The sequence below is a fragment of the Mytilus californianus genome, unplaced genomic scaffold, assembly GCF_021869535.1.
Source record: "Mytilus californianus isolate M0D057914Y unplaced genomic scaffold, xbMytCali1.0.p SCAF_3, whole genome shotgun sequence".
Classification (NCBI taxonomy): domain Eukaryota; kingdom Metazoa; phylum Mollusca; class Bivalvia; order Mytilida; family Mytilidae; genus Mytilus; species Mytilus californianus.
The window spans coordinates 42,661,459-42,683,906 of record NW_026262679.1 but is presented as its reverse complement, the minus strand read 5'-3'; the positions used below and the strand labels follow the sequence as shown (position 1 = coordinate 42,683,906).

The window sequence follows — 22,448 nt, the reverse complement described above, 5'->3', positions numbered from 1 at the left end:
CAACAAGGGAGATAATTTGTGGACATTCGGAAGTATTGCGTTCCGAATGCAAAGTCAGCATGGATCATAGAAGTTTGACCACCGCATTGAAAGAGTTTTCATCATTGACTTCAAAACTCGAGGACTTTTTAAGGTAATCTTCCCGGGATCTTCAATATATGAGTTCTTAAAACTTACATGGGGCAGGTGTTACCTGTAAAAGAGGACGAAATGAAAATGAAAAACACCATCTCAAAGCAGGGTTGTCATTAGATAATCAAATAAATTATTAAATGGATATATGATCAATCTTTCATTATTAATGAAAGATTGATCATATATCCATTTAATGATTAAGGTACGGTTTTGACTATTCGACAACCGATTGATACAATTACAGGTAACCTGAAAATTAATTGTAACAATAACATCGATTGATAATGATTGAATGTCAACTGGCAACTCTATAATAGTCTATATTAAATGAGAGGAATTCTAGACAGTTCGGTACCCAGACAAATCGGCATCCGGACAAATAAATCGGCACCCGAGAAAGACACTTCGGCACCCAGACAAATCAGCACCTAGACAAATCGGCATCTTCTTATAGTTCAGGTATTTCACATCCAATTTTCTATGGAAATATTCTTTATAAAGCACAAAAATGTCAGTATTCACCTCTGAAGCTAACAAAACCTTTAAATAGACTTATTAAGAAGGGATATAGTTACGATACTGTTGTCAGGTCATTAAAGATTGCATATTTTGGCGTTAATATTGATTCACTTATAGGGTCTTTGCATCGGCACTAAACACATTTATTTAAAAACCAGTTGTTGGCATGACACGGGTTATGTTCTTCTCATATATGTTATGATGGTATGATACTAAACCCCTAACGGGAAGGATTGTGCCTGATATTCATATGATGAAGACATAATCTTTCAATCAGTTTAATTGAAGTCTGGAGCTGGCATGTCAGTTAACTGCTAGTAGTCTGTTGTTATTTATGTATTATTGTCATTTTGTTTATTTTCTTTGGTTACATCTTCTGACATCAGACTCGGACTTCTCTTGAACTGAATTTTAATGTGCATATTGTTATGCGTTTACTTTTCTACATTGGCTAGAGGTATAGGGGGAGGGTTGAGATCTCATAAACATGTTTAACCCCGCCACATTTTTGCGCCTGTCCCAAGTCAGGAGCCTCTAGCCTTTGTTAGTCTTGTATTATTTTTAATTTTAGTTTCTTGTGTACAATTTGGAGTTTAGTATGGCGTTCATTATCACTGAACTAGTATATATATTTGTTTAGGGGCCAGCTGAAGGACGCCTCCGGGTGCGGGAATTTCTCGCTGCATTGAAGACCTGTTGGTGACCTTCTGCTGTTGTCTGTTCTATGGTCGGGTTGTTGTCTCTTTGACACATTCCCCATTTCCATTCTCAATTTTATCTAACATAGACAAATCGGCAGCTTATAAAGATAAAATCAATTATTTTATCCTTGATCAACATATAGTGAACCAAACATTAAAGTTACCTGGCACTGATATATGTATGTGGGTATGAACTCAATTTACAAGTTTAGTGTTAATATAGCGATTATGTTTGACTGTTTTTACAAATTACCAATTTAATTCCTGCACTATTTATGACATTATTGGCAATATTGTATATGGTATCTTCGAAGAAGTATCTTATTCTTTTTGTTTTTTTTTATTTGTGAAGACTGTATTGCAGCTTAGTCATTTGGATAGCTGTCTTGTCAACTTATTCGTAGATCTAATTTTGTTGAACATTTTTGTCACTTAAAGTTTCCCTTCATCTATTATACTTTCTTAAAAAAAACTTGAAAATTTAATTTAAAAAAAAATGCCTTTCAAGCCAATAACTCCTATATGGGATAAATTTACAATTTCGGTCAGTTAACTTAGTCAACTTAGTTGTAGACACATAATTTACATAGTAAACGATTAATTATACTGCACTAGAATTATATGTATGTTCGCTCTTAATGAGCATGAAATACTTGCAACTGGACAATAAGCAAATTCAGTTAAAAGTTAATTCATATGTTACATATTAAATTTGCAATTAAATTTGCAATTATGATAATCATTAACAACCGGCATTGAACAAACTAATGCTAATAAATTACTACCTCAACAACTGTTTCCCCATCATAGAATTGCCATAAACGTTATTGATTTTATTTAGGACATACATGTATTGGCGCTAAAAGACGTGAGACGTTCTGGCGTTTAACAGTGGACACGTTTTAGCGAATAACAATTATCGGACACGTTTGGGGGTTTTGAAATCGGACACGTTTGGGCCATATTGAATATTACGGACACGTTTGGGGAGAATAGACACGTTTGGGGGAATCGGACACGTTTGGGAGTGTTACATATGTTTCTGGGTTTTTACTCATTATGGCTTGCACGCGCTTTTATGTTTATGGGTTTTAATATTAAAACAATAAAATATAGTTGTTTTTACAGATGTAAGGATCAAACGAGAACACAAGCTGAAACACAAGCTATACACTTTTGATCTCTCATTTGTCTCTATTGAGAAATTATCAGATTTATACATAAAATACTGATTAATGCATAACTACAATTAATTATGATTTAATTAAATGATGTTTATTCAAACACCGTCATATCTAACAATCAATTATGATTTAATTAAATGATGTTTTACTATTCATACACAATCATTTAGGATTTAATTAAATGATGATTTCAAATTTTGTTATTGCATATTTTATCAACGGATTATAATATTACGGTAACAATTCTTTTATTTTTCCTAATATATATATTTAAAAAAATAAGGTGCCGAATTGTCTTGGTCCCGAAATGTCCGGATCCCGAACTGTCCAAAATGGATGCCGAAATGTCTTCGGACTTGGGTGCCGATTTGTCTGGGTGCCGAAATGTCTTGTTACCAAATGAGAGGGGGCCTCGGTGGCCTAGTGGACTAAGAAGTCGCACTACTGTATCACTTGCCTGTCAAATTTGAGGTTGTGAGTTCAAATCCCGCACGTGGCAGGTGCACTCCAGGCTCTACAATAACTTTTTTTTCAACTTGCCCAATAGGACAAGTACATACCAAAACTTACTTGTCCGAATGGAATTGTAACTTGTCCAAAAAAAAACCTTTATATTAACCTTTTTTTTGCATTTTAGGTTAATTCAACATGTTCAATGAACAAAATGAATTAAATCAATACAACATAATTTGATTTATATCTCATGTATCTCTTGATGTATCTCTTGATATCCTTTTCAAAAATATGAGTCAAGAACAACTGAATCTAGTCATGTCTAGTCACAGGACTTAGGTTCTAGTTTTCATCAAAGCCAAAGTCATATCAAGACTCTGCACATCAGGCACAGTCTGGTAGGCCTGTCAGTCTACACTAATTAGGTTTGTATCCTGGTCTTTTATGCTGATAAAATATTGATTATTATGATTAATGCCTTACTACAATCAGCTTTGTTTTAATATCTTAAAATGCTTATTCAAACACAATCAAATTTTGTTTTTCTAAATATGATCAAATATGATTTTCTGAATTCTATGGTCAATAATTTCTTCATTTTTATTTTTAAAATATTTTTGTTAAATAAAATTTATCATATATAGATATAAGAAGATTTGGTATGAGTGCCAATGAGACAACTCTCCATCCAAGTCAAAATTTAAAAAAGTAAACCATTATAGGTCAAAGTACTGTCTTCAACACAGAGCCTTGGCTCACACCGAACAGTAAGCTATAAAGGGCCCCAAAAATTACTAGTGTAAAACCATTCAAACGGGAAAACCAACGGTCTAATCTATATAAAAAACGAGAAACGAGAAACACTTATGAACCACATCAACAAACGACAACTACTGAACATCAGATTCCTGACTTAGGACAGGTGCAAACAAATGCAGCGGGTTTAAACGTTTTAATGGTACCAAACCTTCACCCTTTTTCTGAAACAATAGTGTAACATCACAACATAGAAAGACACACTATAAAATAACATATATTTATTATAAAGCAACAGAATAAGGTAGAGACGAGGTACTGGTTTGTCTTTGTCCCGAAATATCTCCAACAGTGCCGAAATGTCTATTAAACATGAAGCTGATTCGTTTCCGTGCCGGTACCGAACTATCTTGTTACAAAGCGCACTGCAGATTCCGATTGGTAAGACTGGTTTCCGAGAATAGTATGCCTTTAATCTGTTATAAAGTATCTGACAAAGAACCAGTTTTAAATTATCGATCACAAGTAAACATGTCAAATTAATATTTGTTTTTATCTTCTTTTCTTGTTTTTATACGACCGCAAAAATTAAAAATTTTTTGGTCGTATATTGGTATGACGTTGGCGTCGTCGTCTTCGTCGGCGTCGTCCGAAGACACATTGGTTTTCGCACTCTAACTTTAGTTTAAGTGAATGGATCTCAATGAAATTTTACCATAAGGTTCAATACCACGAAAGGAAGGTTGGGATTGATTTTGGGGGTTATGGTACCAACAGTTAAGGAATAAGGGGCCAAAAAGGGGCCAAAAATAAGCATTTTTGTAACTTCCAGACAATAACTTGTGTGTAAGTGTATGGATCTCTCTGACATTGTACCACAAGGTTCCATATCACAAAGGGAAGGCTGTAATTGATTTTGGGGGTAATTGCCTCAAAATTTTAGGAATTAGGGGCCAAAAAAGGGGCAAAAAACAAGCATTTTTCTAGTTATATGACAATAACTTGTGTGTAAGTGTTTGGATATTTCTGAAATTGTACTACAAGGTTCCATATCACAAAGGGAAAGCTGGAATTGAGTTTGAGGGTAATTGCCCGAAACGTTTAGGAATTGGGGGCCAAAAAGGGGCCAAAAATAAGCATTTTTCTAGTTTCCAGACAATAACTTGTGTTCAAGTGTATGGATCTCTCTGAAATTGTACTGCAAGGTACCATACCACAAAGGGAAGGCTGGGATTGAGTTTGGGGGTGATGAATCATAAGGGGGTTCAAAAAATTTGGGGAGGGGGGAGGATTTTTTTTCTTTTCTTTTTTTTCCTTTTTTTTTTCTTTTAAAATTTTCCATTTTAAGTTGGTTATTTCTGATTTATATTTAAAAGCAAATAATAATGATATAGTAGGAGATACACACCAAACAGGATGTGTAAATTATTATATAATAAGTATTGTGCAATAGCAAGAAATTTTCAATTGCACAGTATTGCAAAATAGCAAGAAATCTTCAATTGCACAGTATTGCGCAATAGCAAGAAATCTTCAATTGCACAGTATTGCACAATAGCAAGAAATATCCAATAGCACAATATTGCGCAATAGCAAGCAATTGTCAATTGTACAGTATTGCGCAATTGCAAGAAATATTCAATTGCACAGTATTGTGCAAAAGAAGATACTTTGTATAAATTGCTTATTTCTTGACCAATTTCAATGGGGTTTTATTCTTGAATTCTTGGGGTTCTTTAATATGCTGAATCTAACTGTGTATTAAGTTTTTGGATTTTGGGCCCAAGATTTTAAATTGGTCCACATTGAGGTCCAAAGGGTCCAAAATTTAACTTTGTTTGATTTCATCAAAAATTGAATTTTTGGAGTTCTTTGATATGCCGAATCTAACTGTGTATTTAGATTCTTAATTTTTGGTTCCGTTTTCAAATTGGTCTACATTAAGGTCCAAAGGGTCCAAAATTAAACTTAGTTTGATTTTAACAAAAATTTAATTTTTAGGGTTCTTTGATATGCTGAATCTAAACATGTATTTAGATTTTTGATTATGGGCCCAGTTTTCAAGTTGGTCCAAATCGGGGTCCAAAATTAAACTTTGTTTGATTTCAACAAAAATTGAATATATGGGGTTCTTTGATATGCTGAATCTAACCATGTATTTAGATTTTTGATTTTTGGACCCCGTTATCACCTTTGTCCACATTGAGGTCAAAAGGGTCCAAAATTAAACTTTGTTTGATTTCATCAAAATTGAATTCTTGGGGTTCTTTGATATGCTGAATCTAACCATGTATTTAGATTTTGGATATTGGACCATAATAGGTGAATGTCCAATTTAAAATTTTTAAGTTCTTAGACCACATTCATTCTGTGTCAGAAACCTATGCTGTGTCAAATATTTAATCACAATCCAAATTCAGAGCTGTATCAAGCTTGAATGTTGTGTCCATACTTGCCCCAACTGTTCAGGGTTTGACCGCTGCGGTCGTATCAAGCTGCGCCCTGCGGAGCATTTTATTTTTGTTTATTACTTTGATCATCAAAGTTGAATTTAATTTATTTTCTACAGATTGATTTTACTTGTCCCATCAGACAAGCTTGATATAGCTTTTACTTGTCCAACCTTTTTTTCCTCTGGTACGGGACAATCGGACAAGCGTTATTGTCGAGCCCTGCACTCCCCTCCAATCTTAATAGACAACTTTCGAGTTTGATGCATTTCCGTCAAAAACTTTGGTTTTAGTGAACATCATTCATGCGTTTAGGGGCATCGTCACTTCCGTTCCCATGTTGAGCGAGTGGTTGGAAAACTATGTTGCTATATTGCACGAATTATTTGGCAAATTTAATTCTCATAATTGACAATCAGCACTGCTGTCATAAGGGAATTGTGATTAAGTACCTACAGAACAAACATTATTTCTAGTTTATCCTGCACAACGATGATCACTTAGACACTTGATGAACGTTTATAGTGCAGGAATACAGGCGATCCCCTCTATCTGGTAAATGATGTCATAAAGGCGCGCATAATTGACGAGTTTTTTCTGGTGAAGGACAAACTCGAAAGTGGTCTATTGACTAGGATTGTCAGTTTTCCTATGGCAGGCCGGTGGTTCTCTCTGGGCACTCTGGCTTCCTCCACCAATGAAAACTGTCCGCCACGAAATAGCACAATGGTTTTGAAAGGGGCGTAAAACACCAATCAATCAATCAATCAATCAATATATCAAATGAGTATTTAAAATTATAAATTAATACTCTATTATCATGATTATAAGGATTGATTACATCATGTACATTGACATTGTTTTCAACTCAACTCAATAAAATATTATCAGATGTCTATTGTCAGAGCTGTATAAAATCGTCAGACCCAACCACCAAAAATGACAAGGTCAGTGTGACATGGCTATCATGTCAGACCCTTTATTCAGTAACCAATTTCAATCTATTAGGTCTGATAAAAGTTTTGTTAGAGTCCTATTTGAGTGTAAATAAAAATGTTGACAGGTCTCGTAGTCACTTCCTATGCAGATGAGTAGAAAGGGACAGTGCTAAAGTTAACATCAGGGAATCAGTGCATCAGGTGACCATGGTCAATTCATGTGTACCCTCAACATGCTCAAGTACAAAAAAATGTAGTCCTCAATCACAGTTTCTACCTACGTTCTTGTAAATCTCTATTACCCTTGGTTTATATACAGTGATATTAATTTCTTTTTTCTATACTTGTTGATGAAAGTATGTACAAACTTGATTATACATTTGTTCATTTTTTTTTCAGTTGCAATAATAAGAGTCATGACAGATTTAAGACCTCAACAAAACTTATCTATGACTTTTGTAAGAATTGTGAAAGTAATCGTTTACAAGACCAAGCATTACCAGAACTGATTATTAAACATTTTGACAATGAACAAATTTGGCAAGAGCTGGAGTTACAAAATAATTCCTTAGTTGATAATCTATTAGGAAATGTGGCTGGACTTTTGACTGGGAAACAGTCAGTAAACTTTCTGACAAAAGATACAGGTAAAGAAGTCAGAAAAGAAAATGAAAAGACTCGAAAAAAAGATAAAAATTCAGAAAAAGATGTTGAAGATGAGGCTGATGATACAGATGAAGAAATAGATAAAATAAAATCAAGATTAGAAGGATCTGAAGATGAAATTGATGAAGGTGATGAATCAGATGAAAATGAGGATGTTGATTTTGATTTTAATTCCATTAACCCTCTTCAGAATAATGAAGATGATGAAAGTGTTGATGAGAAAGATACACATATTGACTCAGACTCTGATAGCGATAAAAAAAAGAAAAAGAAAAGTTCTGTTAAAAAATCTGGTAAAGTTAGTATTGTTGATGATCAGTTTTTCAAGTTGGCAGAAATGGAGGCTTTCCTTGAACAGGAAGATGCAAAGGAAATGAGACGACAGAAGAGAGAGGAAAAGGGAGATGATAATGACAAGAACATTTCATCAGAAGATGAAGACATTGACATGTTTGCCAATCTGTCTTCAGATGATCAGGTACAATACATGTATAAACTTAAAATCTTACAGACTTTTACATGTGGCAATTGTATACTAAACATCTAATAGAGGTGTACATATACATCTGCCAAGAGTAAAACAATCATCTTACACAAGTGTACATGTACATGGGGCAACTGAATAGCATTTATCTTACAGAAGTGTACATGTACATGTGGCAACTGTAACAGTATAGCAATTATCTTTCAGAAGTGTACATGTACATGTGGCAACTGTTATAGCAATCATCTTACAGAAGTGTACATGTAAATGGGGCAACTGAATAGCAATTATCTTACAGAAGCGTACATGTACATTTGTACATGTGGCAACTGTATAGCAATTATCTTACAGAAGTGTTTATGTACATATGGCAACTGTATATCAATTATCTTACAGAAGTGTACATGTACATATGGCAACTGTATATCAATTATCTTACAGAGACAACTGTATAACAATATATTATAGAAGTATCAATTATTATTATTATTATTATATACATGTGGCAACTGTATAGGAATCATCTTATAGAAGTGTACATATATATATATATATATATATATGTATCAACTGTCATTTAAAAAAATAGTGGTATGATTGCCAATGAGACAATTTTCCAGCAGAGACCAAATGCCATAGAAATTAGCAACTACGGCATGTATGGGTCTTCATACCTTCAACAATGAGGAAAACCCATGCTGCATAGCTAGAAATATAAAGGGCCTGACATAACAAATGTAAAACAATTCAAGCAAGAAAACTTACGCTTTGATATACGTACAAAACATTTAACAAAAACACTAAAATGCTGTACAGCCATGAACATGCAACAAGCCAACAACCATTGAATTACAGGCTCCTAACTTACAGGACTGTATAACATGTACATATACATGTATATACATGTAACAGGACTGTATAACATGAACATGTATATACATGTAACAGGACTGTATAACATGTAAATGTATATACATGTAACAAACAATCATAACAATAAACAAATGAAATTTGATATTTTGGCACTTGATATTCAATGACTGTCCTTAATTTTGCATCATTATGACTTTAAATCTCAGTTATAAACCTTAATTATCTTTAAAATGATTACTAAGTAAATGTACATCATGTGCATGTGTTGTTTTAACTTTGAACAAAATTTTAAGGTACATGTATGAACACTGTATCTAAATTAATTGATTTCAAGAATTGCCAGCTTTGCACTCTAGATCTGAAAATTTGATACATATTCAAGTCTAGATGGCATGTCAAACATTGAAAGGTATAATAGTATTTTAGACAACAAATAATCTCTAATTTATAAATTTTGATGTAGACTGAAATCCTTTATATTATTCAAGATAAATTATTGTTTATTATTGACTTAGCTTGATCTTTGTATTGCATGTATTTCTCTAAGTTCTGCAATTTGTTATGAATAAGTTGAAAGACAATGAAAATAGAATAAAAGAAGATATGGGCTATATGAGAATGAATCAACCCTACAACACAAAAAAAAAACCCAAAAGACATATCAAGTTTGCTAAGGTATTTCTATCATTACGTTTTTCAGGAGGAAGAAGCTAAATACAAGGACTTTTTTGATCCACCAGATGATGTAGAATCTGAGAAACAGAAAAAGGTCAAATTCAAGAACATTAAAAGGTAGGGGCGCTTGAAGGATAGAGAGATGTTCTACCAGAATATTTAGAACTTAACTACAAGGAAAGTTTGCGGATATTTTTGTTTATAAAACTTGCCTACAAAAATGGTTTGAACATGTTGAAGTAGCCTGCTTTTGACCTTTTAGAAGATTTAATATACATGTAGGGAATAACTAGAAAAAGAAGAAACATTGGACAATTTGCAGTTACCATGCCAAATAAACAAAACAGAATAATTGCAGGTTGACATTTGGTTTTTGATGCCTATTGTTTTTTTGTCAGAAGGCTCCAAGGATAGACTTAAGCAGTTTAAATAAATTTTGTTTCCCTCATAATTTTATAAAAAGACATAGATTTGTTGACCGATTTGAATACTCCTTTATTAAATGATGTTTGGAAATTTGAATTTCTCTATTTACTGTTACAGCCCATAGAAGATGATGACTCATGATCGATCAAATCATGTCTAGTTTCATATAAAAAGATAACATGTATTGTGCCATTGTAAGGTTTCCTACTAATTCAGTTAATGTACTTTCTATAATAGCAAAAAACCAGATGATGAAAATGATGAAGGAGATGAAGCAGAAGATGAAAGTGATGAAAATAGTGATGAAGATGATAACAGTTTGCAGCAGACACACAAATCTGGATTGTTTGATAGTGATAGTGAAGGAGAAGATGTGAATGATGTACTTGGTAGAGCCAAACCACAAGATAAATCATCTTATGAGAAACGACAAGAAAAGGTTGGTATTATTAATAGAAAAAATGTTATACTGTGGATTCGTTTATTTGCTTGGGTACCAATTATCATGGATTGAGAACAATTTGTATTTTCGCGGATATTTAAATTCATGGTTTTGCCAAAGTTTGCATATAAGCCTATGTAAAATATATGTAATTTATTGAACATTTAAATTTGTTCACATGCATATACCCACGAAATCCACGAAGATCAGTACCCCACGAATAATAATGAATCCACTTTATCAAGGATACAAATCTGAGTTGAATAATTCATTGTATTGACATTGATGGTAACTATGTGATTAATATAGCTGGATGAGCCAAACCAAACAAATCATGTGAGATATTATAATGTGAATATGGAAAACAGGAAAAAGTAAATCTAAACAATTTAAAAAAGAAGATGAAGTGAATTTAATATATACTCTCTAGGTGCCTATCAATTATTTTGATATCAATAAATTGGGAAAATTTCAGTTACAAAATTTTGTTGATTTCTTTCACCCAGACATGATATAATAACTATGTTAAATATACATTGATTTTGCTTTCTGGACATGTCCAAATCTAAGTAGGTACATATTGATGTCAAGATACTTTGAACAGAAAGAAAATCTATAAAGTTAGAGGACTGAAACTTTTAGAGTTTACTGAAATCCTTGTATGTAAGAGCCATTTTTTTGAATGGACAGAGAAATATAAAAATATGAAGATCTGGTATGATTGCCAACGAGACAAATTCTTATAAGTTACCATTTCAGTTTTCAACAATGAGCAAAACCCTCACTGTTTAGTAAGCTATAAAGGGACTGAAATGTCAAAAGTAAAACGATCCAATGAGAAAACTAATAATCTGATTTATATCATGTATATATATATATACAACAATAAGTGAAAAACAAATATAATATACTGAAACAAACGACAACCACTGTACTACAGGCTCCTGATTTTTATAAAATAATAAAAAAATGTTTCTGAAGGGACTGAAGTTTAGATTTTTTTACAAAAAGAAGCAGAGCTAATTATATAAAGAAAGATGTATGATAAGAGACTAAATTCAAGAAGTTAAAAGCCTTACAGCAAATATGCAAGACAAAATTCAAAAGTATAGATTCTGATGTCTGATAGACTAATGTCTTATAAACATTGAAAGGATCTTATTTAGTAGCTTTATGATACTTTTTATGCCCCCTGCCGCGCTTGACAGGGCAATAAGTTTTACCCTTGTCTGTCTGTACATCCCAAAATAAGTTTCCGTTCTCTAACTTGAGTTTGCCTCAACCAAATGTTATGATTATACACAACACTAATTATCAACAAACACAGATCAAGTTTGAATTTGGGTGGAGTCACTTTCACTGTTCTGGAGATATGTCCCTTTATTTCTACTCTCTAACTTTAGTTTGCCTCAACCAAATGTTATAACACTTAAACACAATGCTTAATACCACCCAAAAAGATCAAGTTTCAATTTGGCTGTTCTTGAGGTATGTCCCATTGTAAATTGAAAAATTGCAGAATTTGGTGTATATTTACGAGCAGTGGTGTGCATCCTATGGAAACAATCGTCATTTATTTATTTTTGAATTCTAGGGGCCAAAATAGTGGCCTTATTATACGGTCTCCTTACAGAAGGAGTAGACAAACCATATCATTACGAATGGTATGAGGAAACACAGGAAAAGATAAATATTATAGGACAATTTCTACTTTTAGATTAAATGGTAGAACTATGTTAAACATTGATTTTCAGAATCTAGCAAAAGCAGCCATTGTTCAGATGTTTGGCTGCTAGGTAGCTATTGAGAATTGTTATTTTGATTCAATGCATTTCGTTTGATCCCTTGGATTAAGGAGATACCTATTTTGCTTTTAATCAATAAACAGCTTAGAGTTGGTGTAAGCAATATTTCCATTATTTTCCAATTGTTATACGACCGCAAACATTTTTTGCTCCTATATTGGTATGACGTTGTTGTTGTTGTCGTCGTCGTCGTCCGAAAACACATTGGTTTTCGCACTCTAACTTTAGTTTAAGTGAATGGATCTCTATGAAATTTTACCATAAAGTTCAATACCACTAAAGAAAGGTTGGGATTGATTTTGGGGGTTATGGTACCAACAGTTAAGGAATAAGGGGCCAAAAAGGGGCCAAAAATAAGCATTTTTGTAACTTCCAGACATAACTTGTGTGTTAGTGTATGGATCTCTCTGACATTGTACCACAAGGTTCCATATCACACAGGGAATGCTGGGATTGATTTTGGGGGTAATTGCCTCAAAATATTAGGAATTAGGGGCCAAAAAAGGGGCAAAAACAAAGATTTTTTCTAGTTTCATGACAATAACTTGTGTGTAAGTGTATGGATCTTTCTGAAATTGTACTGCAAGGTTCCATATCACAAAGGGAAAGCTGGAATTGAGTTTGGGGGTAATTGCCCAAAATGTTTAGGAATAAGGGGCCAAAAATAAGCATTTTTCTAGTTTCCAGACAATAACTTGTGTTCAAGTGTATGGATCTCTCTGAAATTGTACTGCAGGCACCATATCACAAAGGGAAGGCTGGGATTGAGTTTGGGGGTGATGAATCATAAGGGGGTTCAAAATATTTTGGGGGGGGGATTTTTTTTTCTTTAAAATTTTCCATTTTAAATTGGTTATTTCTGATTTATATACATGTATAAAAGCAAATAATAATGATATGGTTTGAATAGGTAAATTAAAAATTTTTAAGTTCTTAGACCACATTCATTCTGTGTCAGAAACCTGTGCTGTGTCAAATATTTAATCACAATCCAAATTCAGTGCTGTATCAAGCTTGAATGTTGTGTCCATACTTGCCCCAACTGTTCAGGGTTCGACCTCTGCGGTTGTATCAAGCTGAGCCCAGCGGAGCATTTTATTTTTGTTATGTTTTTGTTGAAGTGAAAAACTTTGATAAACGAAATGTTCTTCCAGCTTAAAGAAAAGATAAAGAAGATGGAAGAAGCAAGTTTAGGAGATAAAACATGGCAACTCAAAGGGGAGACAACTGGTACTGCTCGACCAGAAAACAGTTTATTAGAAGAACATTTGATGTTTGATCATATAGCAAAAATACGTAAGTTGTCTCACATGTAAGGAATCTTAGAAACAAAGTGCTATTGAAAAGTTTTGTAGAGAGTGAATCTCCTGTCTGTTTTTTTTTTTACCTAAAGAAGTGGCATAGAAATGAGGTTACTTGGACTTCTGTTAAGCAGTAAGACCCTTGCTGAGGGCATATCTGTTTGGGAATACATTATATATATAATAAGGAGCCCCTTTTGGACAGAATGAGGATGTTAAATCCCATGCCTCAATTTGGGAAGGTGGCACACCCTGTGCACATAAAAGAACCCTTGCAATAACATAGAATGTTCTTATGTGATCTTTGTCCCAAAATATCATACTCTCTTTTTCCAATGGCACCAAACATCCAGAATCTATCGGGTTAATAGTTTTATTTGTCCTGGTCATGAACATAATAAAGTATTTGAATAATACTGAACACTAAGCAAACAATAGTCAATTAATCTATTCATTTGTATGTGTTTAAATTTCAGCTAAAGTAATCACAGAAGAAATAACAGAAACGTTGGAAAGTTTGATTAAAAGGAGAATAAAGGACAAGGTTAGATTATAATTCTATGTTTAAATGGTATTTAGACCAGCTTAGAATTTTAATAAATGTTTTAGGAAGATCAACAACAAGATTAGATAAATGCTATATAGGAGAATTAAGAACTCCAAATTACTGCATTGTTATTGTTCATGGGCAGTCATTTTAATGGGTGATTTAGAGACATGTATAATTGAAACCATGAATTCAGAAAGATATATTTTGTTGTTCATTTCAATGGATTTTTTTCATGATAACCAAAATTGGTTTACCCTTGTTTTAAGCTCTTCAGTATTTTGACTCAAATTCTAGTGCATAATTTTCTTATTTTTAATTATGATGTCTCCCAGAAAGAACAATTTTGTTGGCAATCTTAGGTAGAGAACATGGGGTTTTTCCTAATTGTCATCTAAAAATCATAAGAGAATCAATTTTTGAAATTATTACCCAACTATTAAGCGTGGCTTAATCACCTCAAATTCCTATCAGAGGTTTCAGCATGTGCAATTTTCATGTAGAAAGATTTATTGTATAAAGTAATTCTTTGCTAAATAGTAAGTTATCAATTAAGTGTACTGAATATCAGATCTTTACTAATAACTTACTTGTGTACTTTTCTATATTAATCTTGTTATAGGGAGGAGAATTTACCCTAAGCATTTCTCCTTTACCATTAAATCTTGTACACCTTCATGAAAATAAGGACATGTGGTATGCTTGCCAATGAAACCATTATCCACAAGGAACCAAAGGATAAGGATGTTAACAACTATAGGTCCCATTTGGCCTTCAACAATGAGTAAAGCCCATACCATATAGAATTAGCTTACTACAGTTTAGATTTATTGATCAATATTTATACATGTATATCACAAATCAGTTTCTGTGTACATCAAAAATAATAAGATAACATACAATAAAATTTGTATTTTATGGATGCTAATTTATCATTTATTACTCTTAAGATAAAACCTGAAAAGAAATGTATAAGTTAAAGTGGTGCCTTTTTCCAGATATTCTACATGTTTTTTGATAGAATTAGTCATGTCTTGATAATTAAATATTATAGGCATGGGATGATGTTGAAAGGAAAGTGAAACTTAAAGAGAATCCATTTGAATACAAGAAAAGGATAACATTAGACCAAGAAAAAAGTAAACAAAGTCTGGGAGAGATTTATGAACAGGAATATCTAAAGCAACAACAGGTAATAAAGCAAACAACAATAATAAAAACAACAATTAACAATCTGATTGAAATACAGATCCTGTTTCCAAGCTTTACTTACAAGGATCTAAAAATGCTCTGTTCTACTTTCTGTTTTAAAAACCTTTCGGGATCCTCTGGTTTTGTCATAGTAATACACACCTTGAAAAATTTGAAGGCTGAAATTTCATTGGCTGATGTAATAATTATTAGAACAGAAAGTAAAACGAAGGGTTGTCTGATCCATGTAGGCAAAGATTTGACACAAAATCTGTATTTTAATCAGATTGAACAATTAATTAATTAAAAAGCATAAATAAATAAAACCACAACTATCAATTTGCAACCAGAAATAATTAGATACACAAAATATAATGCCATAAACAGAATGATAAATGCTCTTTTTGTCATTAACAAATAGAAATAGTTATATCCTCAACCAGAAAGGTAGAAAATAGAACAGTTTAAATCACAGCAATTCAACAAATAGATAACAAGCAGATCCTAAAGGTAGTTTAAAACTGATGGGAACAGAAACAAACAAGAAAAGTTCAAACCACCACTGGTAAATCAAATATGAAAATGCTTAAACTACTGAAGGACAGTAAGAGAAAACTGCATCAGATCATGAATAACCAAAACAATGAAGGAGGTCTTTTATGCTGACAATAGGAAAGAATGTACCATGTCAGCATTAAAATATTAACTGGTTTTTGGTGCCATTAGTTGCAATTCTTTCAGAAGGAAGATAAAGTAACCTATACACAAATAGAGGAACATTATGAAACAAACAAAATAATTTGTTTATCCATGTAAGAAAATTTGTAGTCATCATAAGAAACAAAGTAAAAAAAAATAATGAATTTGACTTGGAAGAATTAATCATTTCATAGAATTATTGTTATGTTATAGGCAGAAGAAGAAGAAAAAACAGATCAAGATCATGAGGAAATAAAAAAAATGATGCAGTCTTTATTTATCAAACTGGATGCCTTGTCGAACTTCCACTACACACCTAAACCTGTATGTATAATAGTAGATTATGAGGCATGATCTAGTCTTGAACATGACATATTATTTATCTTACATTATTCTTTATGTACATGTATAAGAGGGAAATGATCATAGTTGTTCGAATGGACACCTTTTATAAATTCTGACTTGTGCATAAAATTTTAATGTGTTTTACATATTAACAGTGTTAAAATTAAGACTCATGAGGTTAGTTTCTAAATCATTCATTTTATATACAATTTGATATGGAACAGTTTGTCTAGTTTTAACTCAAAATCATAAGTTGCTGTCATTTGATAACTTGTTTAGAAGATAATTGTTTGTTTCAATTGTGATTTCATTTTAAACTTTAGTATTAATGTGATAACTCCAGAAAAATGAACCCAATGCTTCTCTGATAAAATTTATTCCTTTGGATAAATCTTAAAATCAAGACAAAACTTTTATTAGGTATAGTCACAACATGAATGGTCTTATTAGGAAATATGTTTTTATTTTGTTATACCTAAGTGGTTTCTTTGCCTTTATTTTGTAAAAGCTGTAAAAATTAACAGTATAGCTAAAGTCTTAATTAATATCAATAGCAAATATTAGTACTGTAAATTAAAAAATTATTGTGAGATTTTTATTAATGGGAATAATGCAACTAGGTGAGTATCGCAATAATAAGAACTCCCATTCTGATAGCTGTTACATATATCTGTATGCAGATTTACCTGAAATCACAATAATTAGTCCCCTACTGACGAAGTCGAAGGTGACTTTAGGTTTGCACTCCGTCCGTCCGTCTGTCTGTCTGTCTGTCTGTCTGTCCATCTGTCAGTCCGGCAAATCAGTTTTCCACACTTTTTTTCTTCATGCTTGAAGATATTGATTTGATATTTGGTGTATTGATTTATCATGACAAATTACAGATCAAGTTCGAATTTTGTTCCGGTCTGATGATTTTGTGCAGAGTTTTGGTCCTTGGACTTAGAAAATTCACCAAAATAATCAGTTTTCCGCACTTTTTTTAGTCATGCTTGAAGATATTGATGTAATAATTGGTATATAGTTTTATCATGATAAGTTACAGATCAAGTTCAAATTTTGTTCCAGTCTGATGATTTTGTGCAGAGTTATGGTCCTTGGACTTCGAAAATTCACTTAAATCAGTTTTCCACACTTTTTTTCATCATGCTTGAAGATATTGACTTGATATTTGTTATATAGTATACACCATAACAAGTTATAGATCAAGTTAGCATTTTGTTCCAGAACAATGAATTTTTAATTGGTAGGGGACTATGTATTGCCATGCAATACTTTCAGAAGCTTGTTAATCTCACATTTTTTACCATTCTTCAAAAATTGCAATAATAAATGCATTCAATAATTTCTGAATTTACAGTACTTAAATCAAATTACTATCTGATGTTTAAATGAAATTTTAACCTTTAGTAATATGAGGCATAATGAAAATTTGTTAGCACAAAATTATAACATCATTCTACTGTTTTTTCCAATGTTTTTGCAGGCAGCACCTGAAATAAAGATAGTGTCTAATATGCCAACCATTTCCATGGAAGAGGTAGCTCCAGTCAGTGTTAGCGAGAATGTTATATTAGCTCCAGAGGAAATTAAGGTAGATAATACTAAATACTTACGTGTGTTTCCATTACATAGACAGTTTATATTGTTATAAGAAGTTAATCTGTGTCACAACAAAAAAAATGCTAACAATTATTACCAAAGCCATGTTACCTGCTACTTTGAAACAGCTTTGATTAATATTTTGTGGATATTAAATTGCACTTTAATCTGTCAAACTATTCAATTATGTGCTACTGTGGATTCATTTATTTTGGTGGGTATCAATTTTCATGGATTGAGGAAAACTTCTATTTTCGTGGATATTTGATTTCGTGGTTTTGCTTTAGTCAGCATATATTTCTATGAAACATTTGTAATTTGTTGAACATTTAAATTCATGATTTCTCTGTACCCACAAAATACACGAAAATTGGAATCCAACGATTAATAATGAATCCACAGTATAAATAACATTTTCTTGTTGAAAATATGACAAAACATTGACACTCAGCCACTTTTTGTCAACTTCTAATAGTTTTCTACAATACAATGCTGTTGTGATATAATCATTAAGAATTAAATGCTCTGGTACCTTAGACATGTATTTACTATTCATGTTGAGCAGCATATTTGATTTTAAATTTATAGAACCTGTTCAATGATTAACAGTTAAACTAGACTCTAGTATCAAAATTAAAGCAGTATTGTATAGATGTAGACCTACTGTTGCTGTAAGTTGTCAATCATATGGAAATATATGTTACAAAAATATTGAAAAATTGTTCTATTTCTGTTTATGATCATTTTTAATCAATGTGTATGTTGACTTGAGGAGTGCAGTATAAAAACCATGGTTGCCAGTATGTTTACCAAATTCTAACTACATAGATTACTGGGTGCTATGAAATTAATAAGCAAATTAAATGCATATATATATACATATAATTATATTTGCATTATAATAATTCTAGGAAAAGATGAAGGGGGAGTTGAAAGCTACGACAGAAAAATCAGACACAGACAAAAAGAGAGAAAGAAGGACAAAGAAAAACATGAAAAAAAAGAAACGAAAAGAGAGAAATCAAAGGGAAAAGTTGATAGAAAAATTAAATCCAGGTCTTGGAAATAAATATAGCAAAGAAAAAGCTCAGAAAGAATTGGAAAAACAGAGCAAATCTGGGAAAGGTGTAACAATGATTAAGGTAAGTCTTTGTTTGAAACATAATTCCCCAAATTTATAATATGGAAAACAAAATCACATATGCCTACCGCATGATGCTTTCTTTGTCATGGTGGACATGTTTCCACAGGATGTATTGCAGCACTCTTGTCCTGAAGTGTAGAAGTAAGTCTGAAATTTATGACCACAAAATTACGACCAGAATATATATACCATCATTTTCAATGGTAGCATATCATTAAGAATGAAATAAAAAATTGCAATTATGTACGAGGTCAATTTGCTTAAATGACGTCATTGAACAATAGGTTCTTACTGTGACATAATTAATTACATGAGCATTGTGACATAGGAATTGAAGGGAAAATGAACAAATTTGAAAGTCTTGAATAGATTTTAATTAAATGGAGTCTATAAATCTTTCAGAATTGTTTTTTTTTTTTTGGGGGGGGGGGAATAAATGTACATTGAAAACAGAAAATTTAAAATTTATCAATAATACATAAAAAAGCATAACAGGAATTACCAAAATATTGTACAATGCAACTGACTACACCAACCACCAAAACCTGACTCCTCCTAAAAAGTATATGTATAAACAAAGACGAGCAAAAATAAACAACATTGGTTCCAGATAGCCTGACTTGGTGCAAGCACAAAATTTGGTAGGGTTAAAGCAGTTATGCATGCCCACAAACCTCACTTATGCCTATCTAGACCATATGTCGTATCAGTAAAACTCACAGTGCAACAGCTACCAACAGGATGACCACTAACTTGAACAAAGAAATAAAAGGCACATAATTTGAAAAGCAGGGTCAAAATTTGTTCACTACTACAGTTAGCTATCATTGGTAACCACAGATGTTGGTTGGATACTGCATCTCTAGAAAACAAAAAAATCAGATAAAACCTAACTGGTGTTCTGAAGCCTTATCACAAAATTCAGTTAAAGTTGACAGTATTTGTAAGAGGCCGATAAGTATCCTGACCTTTTATATATGCTGCTTTATTGTTCTATAGCCTTTAATCTTTGTGTGTATATACCTGAAGGGCTATTATTGCTATGACTTGATGATTATTTTCCATCACAAAAGATATGAACACAAAAAAGCATCAGACAACATTCAATAAACAAATTATTGACAAGACCTATCTTGGGATTTTTTCACAAATCTGGCCAAAAATCAGCCATTTGACCTATCCTCCACATAGACTTTTAGTGCAGAAAATATGGTACACAATTATTAAAATATAAACACCTGTAACCTCAGACAATACTAAATAGGCAAATGACTAGGTCACAATTCTATTTACAAAATGTTGTTAAATGAAATTGGATACCCTGCATTTATCATGCTTTTCAATAACATATGGTCAAATCGCTGAAAGACCCCTCCTAAATTATTGAAAACTATAATTCTGCATTGACAATAATATCTTGGTGTAAATTAGATACAACCATTGGAGCTAACACCCTCAAGGTGTAGCTAGTACAAACACGAATGTGTCAATGTATACTGTCAGAAGTCACCTATACCATCGTTCATTTAAATGCCATTGGTTTGCAATTTGATATTTTATTTTGCAGTGCCTTTGGTTTGGCCAAATGGCATTCTATGTAGACTTATAGATCTTGATTGGGTTTTTTTTCACAATTGAAGTTTTAAAGGTAACAAGTTATCTGTGATCTCAAGTTGATTTTTGCATTATGTTTATATTGAAAATACAAACTGAGCCATGACAAATGATGTCATCTTTTGTTGTAATATTACCAAACTCATTGAAAACTGTGAAAAAAGTAAAAATGTTATTATAACATTTTTTTTATTTCAGAACCATGATAAAAGTAAAAAGAAATCATCATTGACATCATCCAAGTCATTCTTTACTCAGCTACAGGAGGAAGTTACCACACAGATTAAATCTAAAAAGGCAGAAAAGAGAAGGAATGAAAATTCTGGCACTTTAGCATCTAAAAAATTAAAATTATAGACATTTTATGTATTGGGGTCTCCTTTTCTTATTGGACAGTTTAAAAATGGATAAACTGTTTCAAAATCTAATGGATTGTGGGTAATTTTAATGTTCATTCAACAATATGAAAATAGTGATATGTCATTGGTTGAATAATCATTTTTTAGAACTTTATTAACCAATCATAATCTTTTTGTGTGTGCTTTTGAAAATATTACCCAAGATGCATTAGTTTCTGAAACAGTGAATTAGCTATATTCCACAATGATCATTTGATCATATTCAAGAAGAGAACATATAGTAGGAGTAGGATACATATAGTTATTTTTATTTATACAAATGGAGCTGTAACACATTGGACACTGAATTATTTTGTACAACCTGTTGCAATAATTTCAACCATCTTGTACAACATGAGGGGGTATTTATTCCCACATTTGAGCCCAACCTGTTATTCAGAATGCATTCTAATACAGGGCCTAATCTAGGATTTTGGAGATGGAGAGGTGACTTGTCCTGCAAGGAGAGACTAGTCAACTTCTTGGATAAGCCTACTATAGATATAACGAGAAAAAGGCAGAGAAGTGATAGTTCTAACATTGAAGTCCCCAAATACATGTATCTACTTTATATGATTTCATCTACGGTAATATTATGTTATATTGTAGTTTCAATATAGTTGATATCTACTCTTAATAATAATAAGGAGATGTGGTATGATTCCCAATGAGACAACTACCCAAAGAGCCTAATTGATTTGGATTTTAGCATCTGCATGTTACCATATGGTCATCAACAATGAGCAATGAAAACTTAACATGCTCTTCCATAAGAGAAATATTTTTAACTGTTTCTTAGAAATTTTTTAAAAAGTTATATTTATATATAGTAGGCATGATCAGATGATTTTTCTTCAAGAAACTTATGTGAAATCCAAATAATTGTAACATAACTTCAAAAAGAATCCTATAAAATTTGTTCCAAATACTGTAAATAGCTTCTTTATATTGGTAACCATTCTATAACTGGATCTGTAATATCAGACAAATATTTCTTTATGAAGCATAATGAAAATTCAGACTTGATATGACAGAATTTACACAGCTTGACCAATAAAGCAGTAAAGAAAACAAAAAGCTGAGGAAACAAAATTCTTCAG

At 32.2% G+C, this 22,448-nt stretch overlaps 2 protein-coding genes across 2 annotated transcripts in view; both read left to right on the top strand.

Moving 5' to 3' along the window:
- The first annotated feature begins 23 nt into the window (after window positions 1-23).
- On the top strand, window positions 24-21,315 carry LOC127734603 (U3 small nucleolar ribonucleoprotein protein MPP10-like). The gene is made up of 11 exons (XM_052244562.1): window positions 24-133; window positions 7,536-8,280; window positions 9,860-9,951; window positions 10,498-10,699; window positions 13,662-13,803; window positions 14,285-14,352; window positions 15,410-15,547; window positions 16,459-16,569; window positions 18,077-18,184; window positions 19,104-19,334; window positions 21,149-21,315. The coding sequence occupies exons 1-11, from the start codon at window positions 60-62 to the stop codon at window positions 21,305-21,307; spliced, it is 2,070 nt and encodes a 689-aa protein (XP_052100522.1). The 5' UTR covers window positions 24-59; the 3' UTR covers window positions 21,308-21,315.
- Window positions 4,452-22,448, top strand: part of LOC127734601 (leucine-rich repeat serine/threonine-protein kinase 1-like) — a 107,557-nt gene continuing 89,560 nt past the window's right edge. The window contains exon 1 of the mRNA XM_052244555.1: window positions 4,452-4,469. The gene's annotated coding sequence lies outside the window, so the exon portion shown is untranslated. The remainder of the gene's footprint in view (window positions 4,470-22,448) is intronic.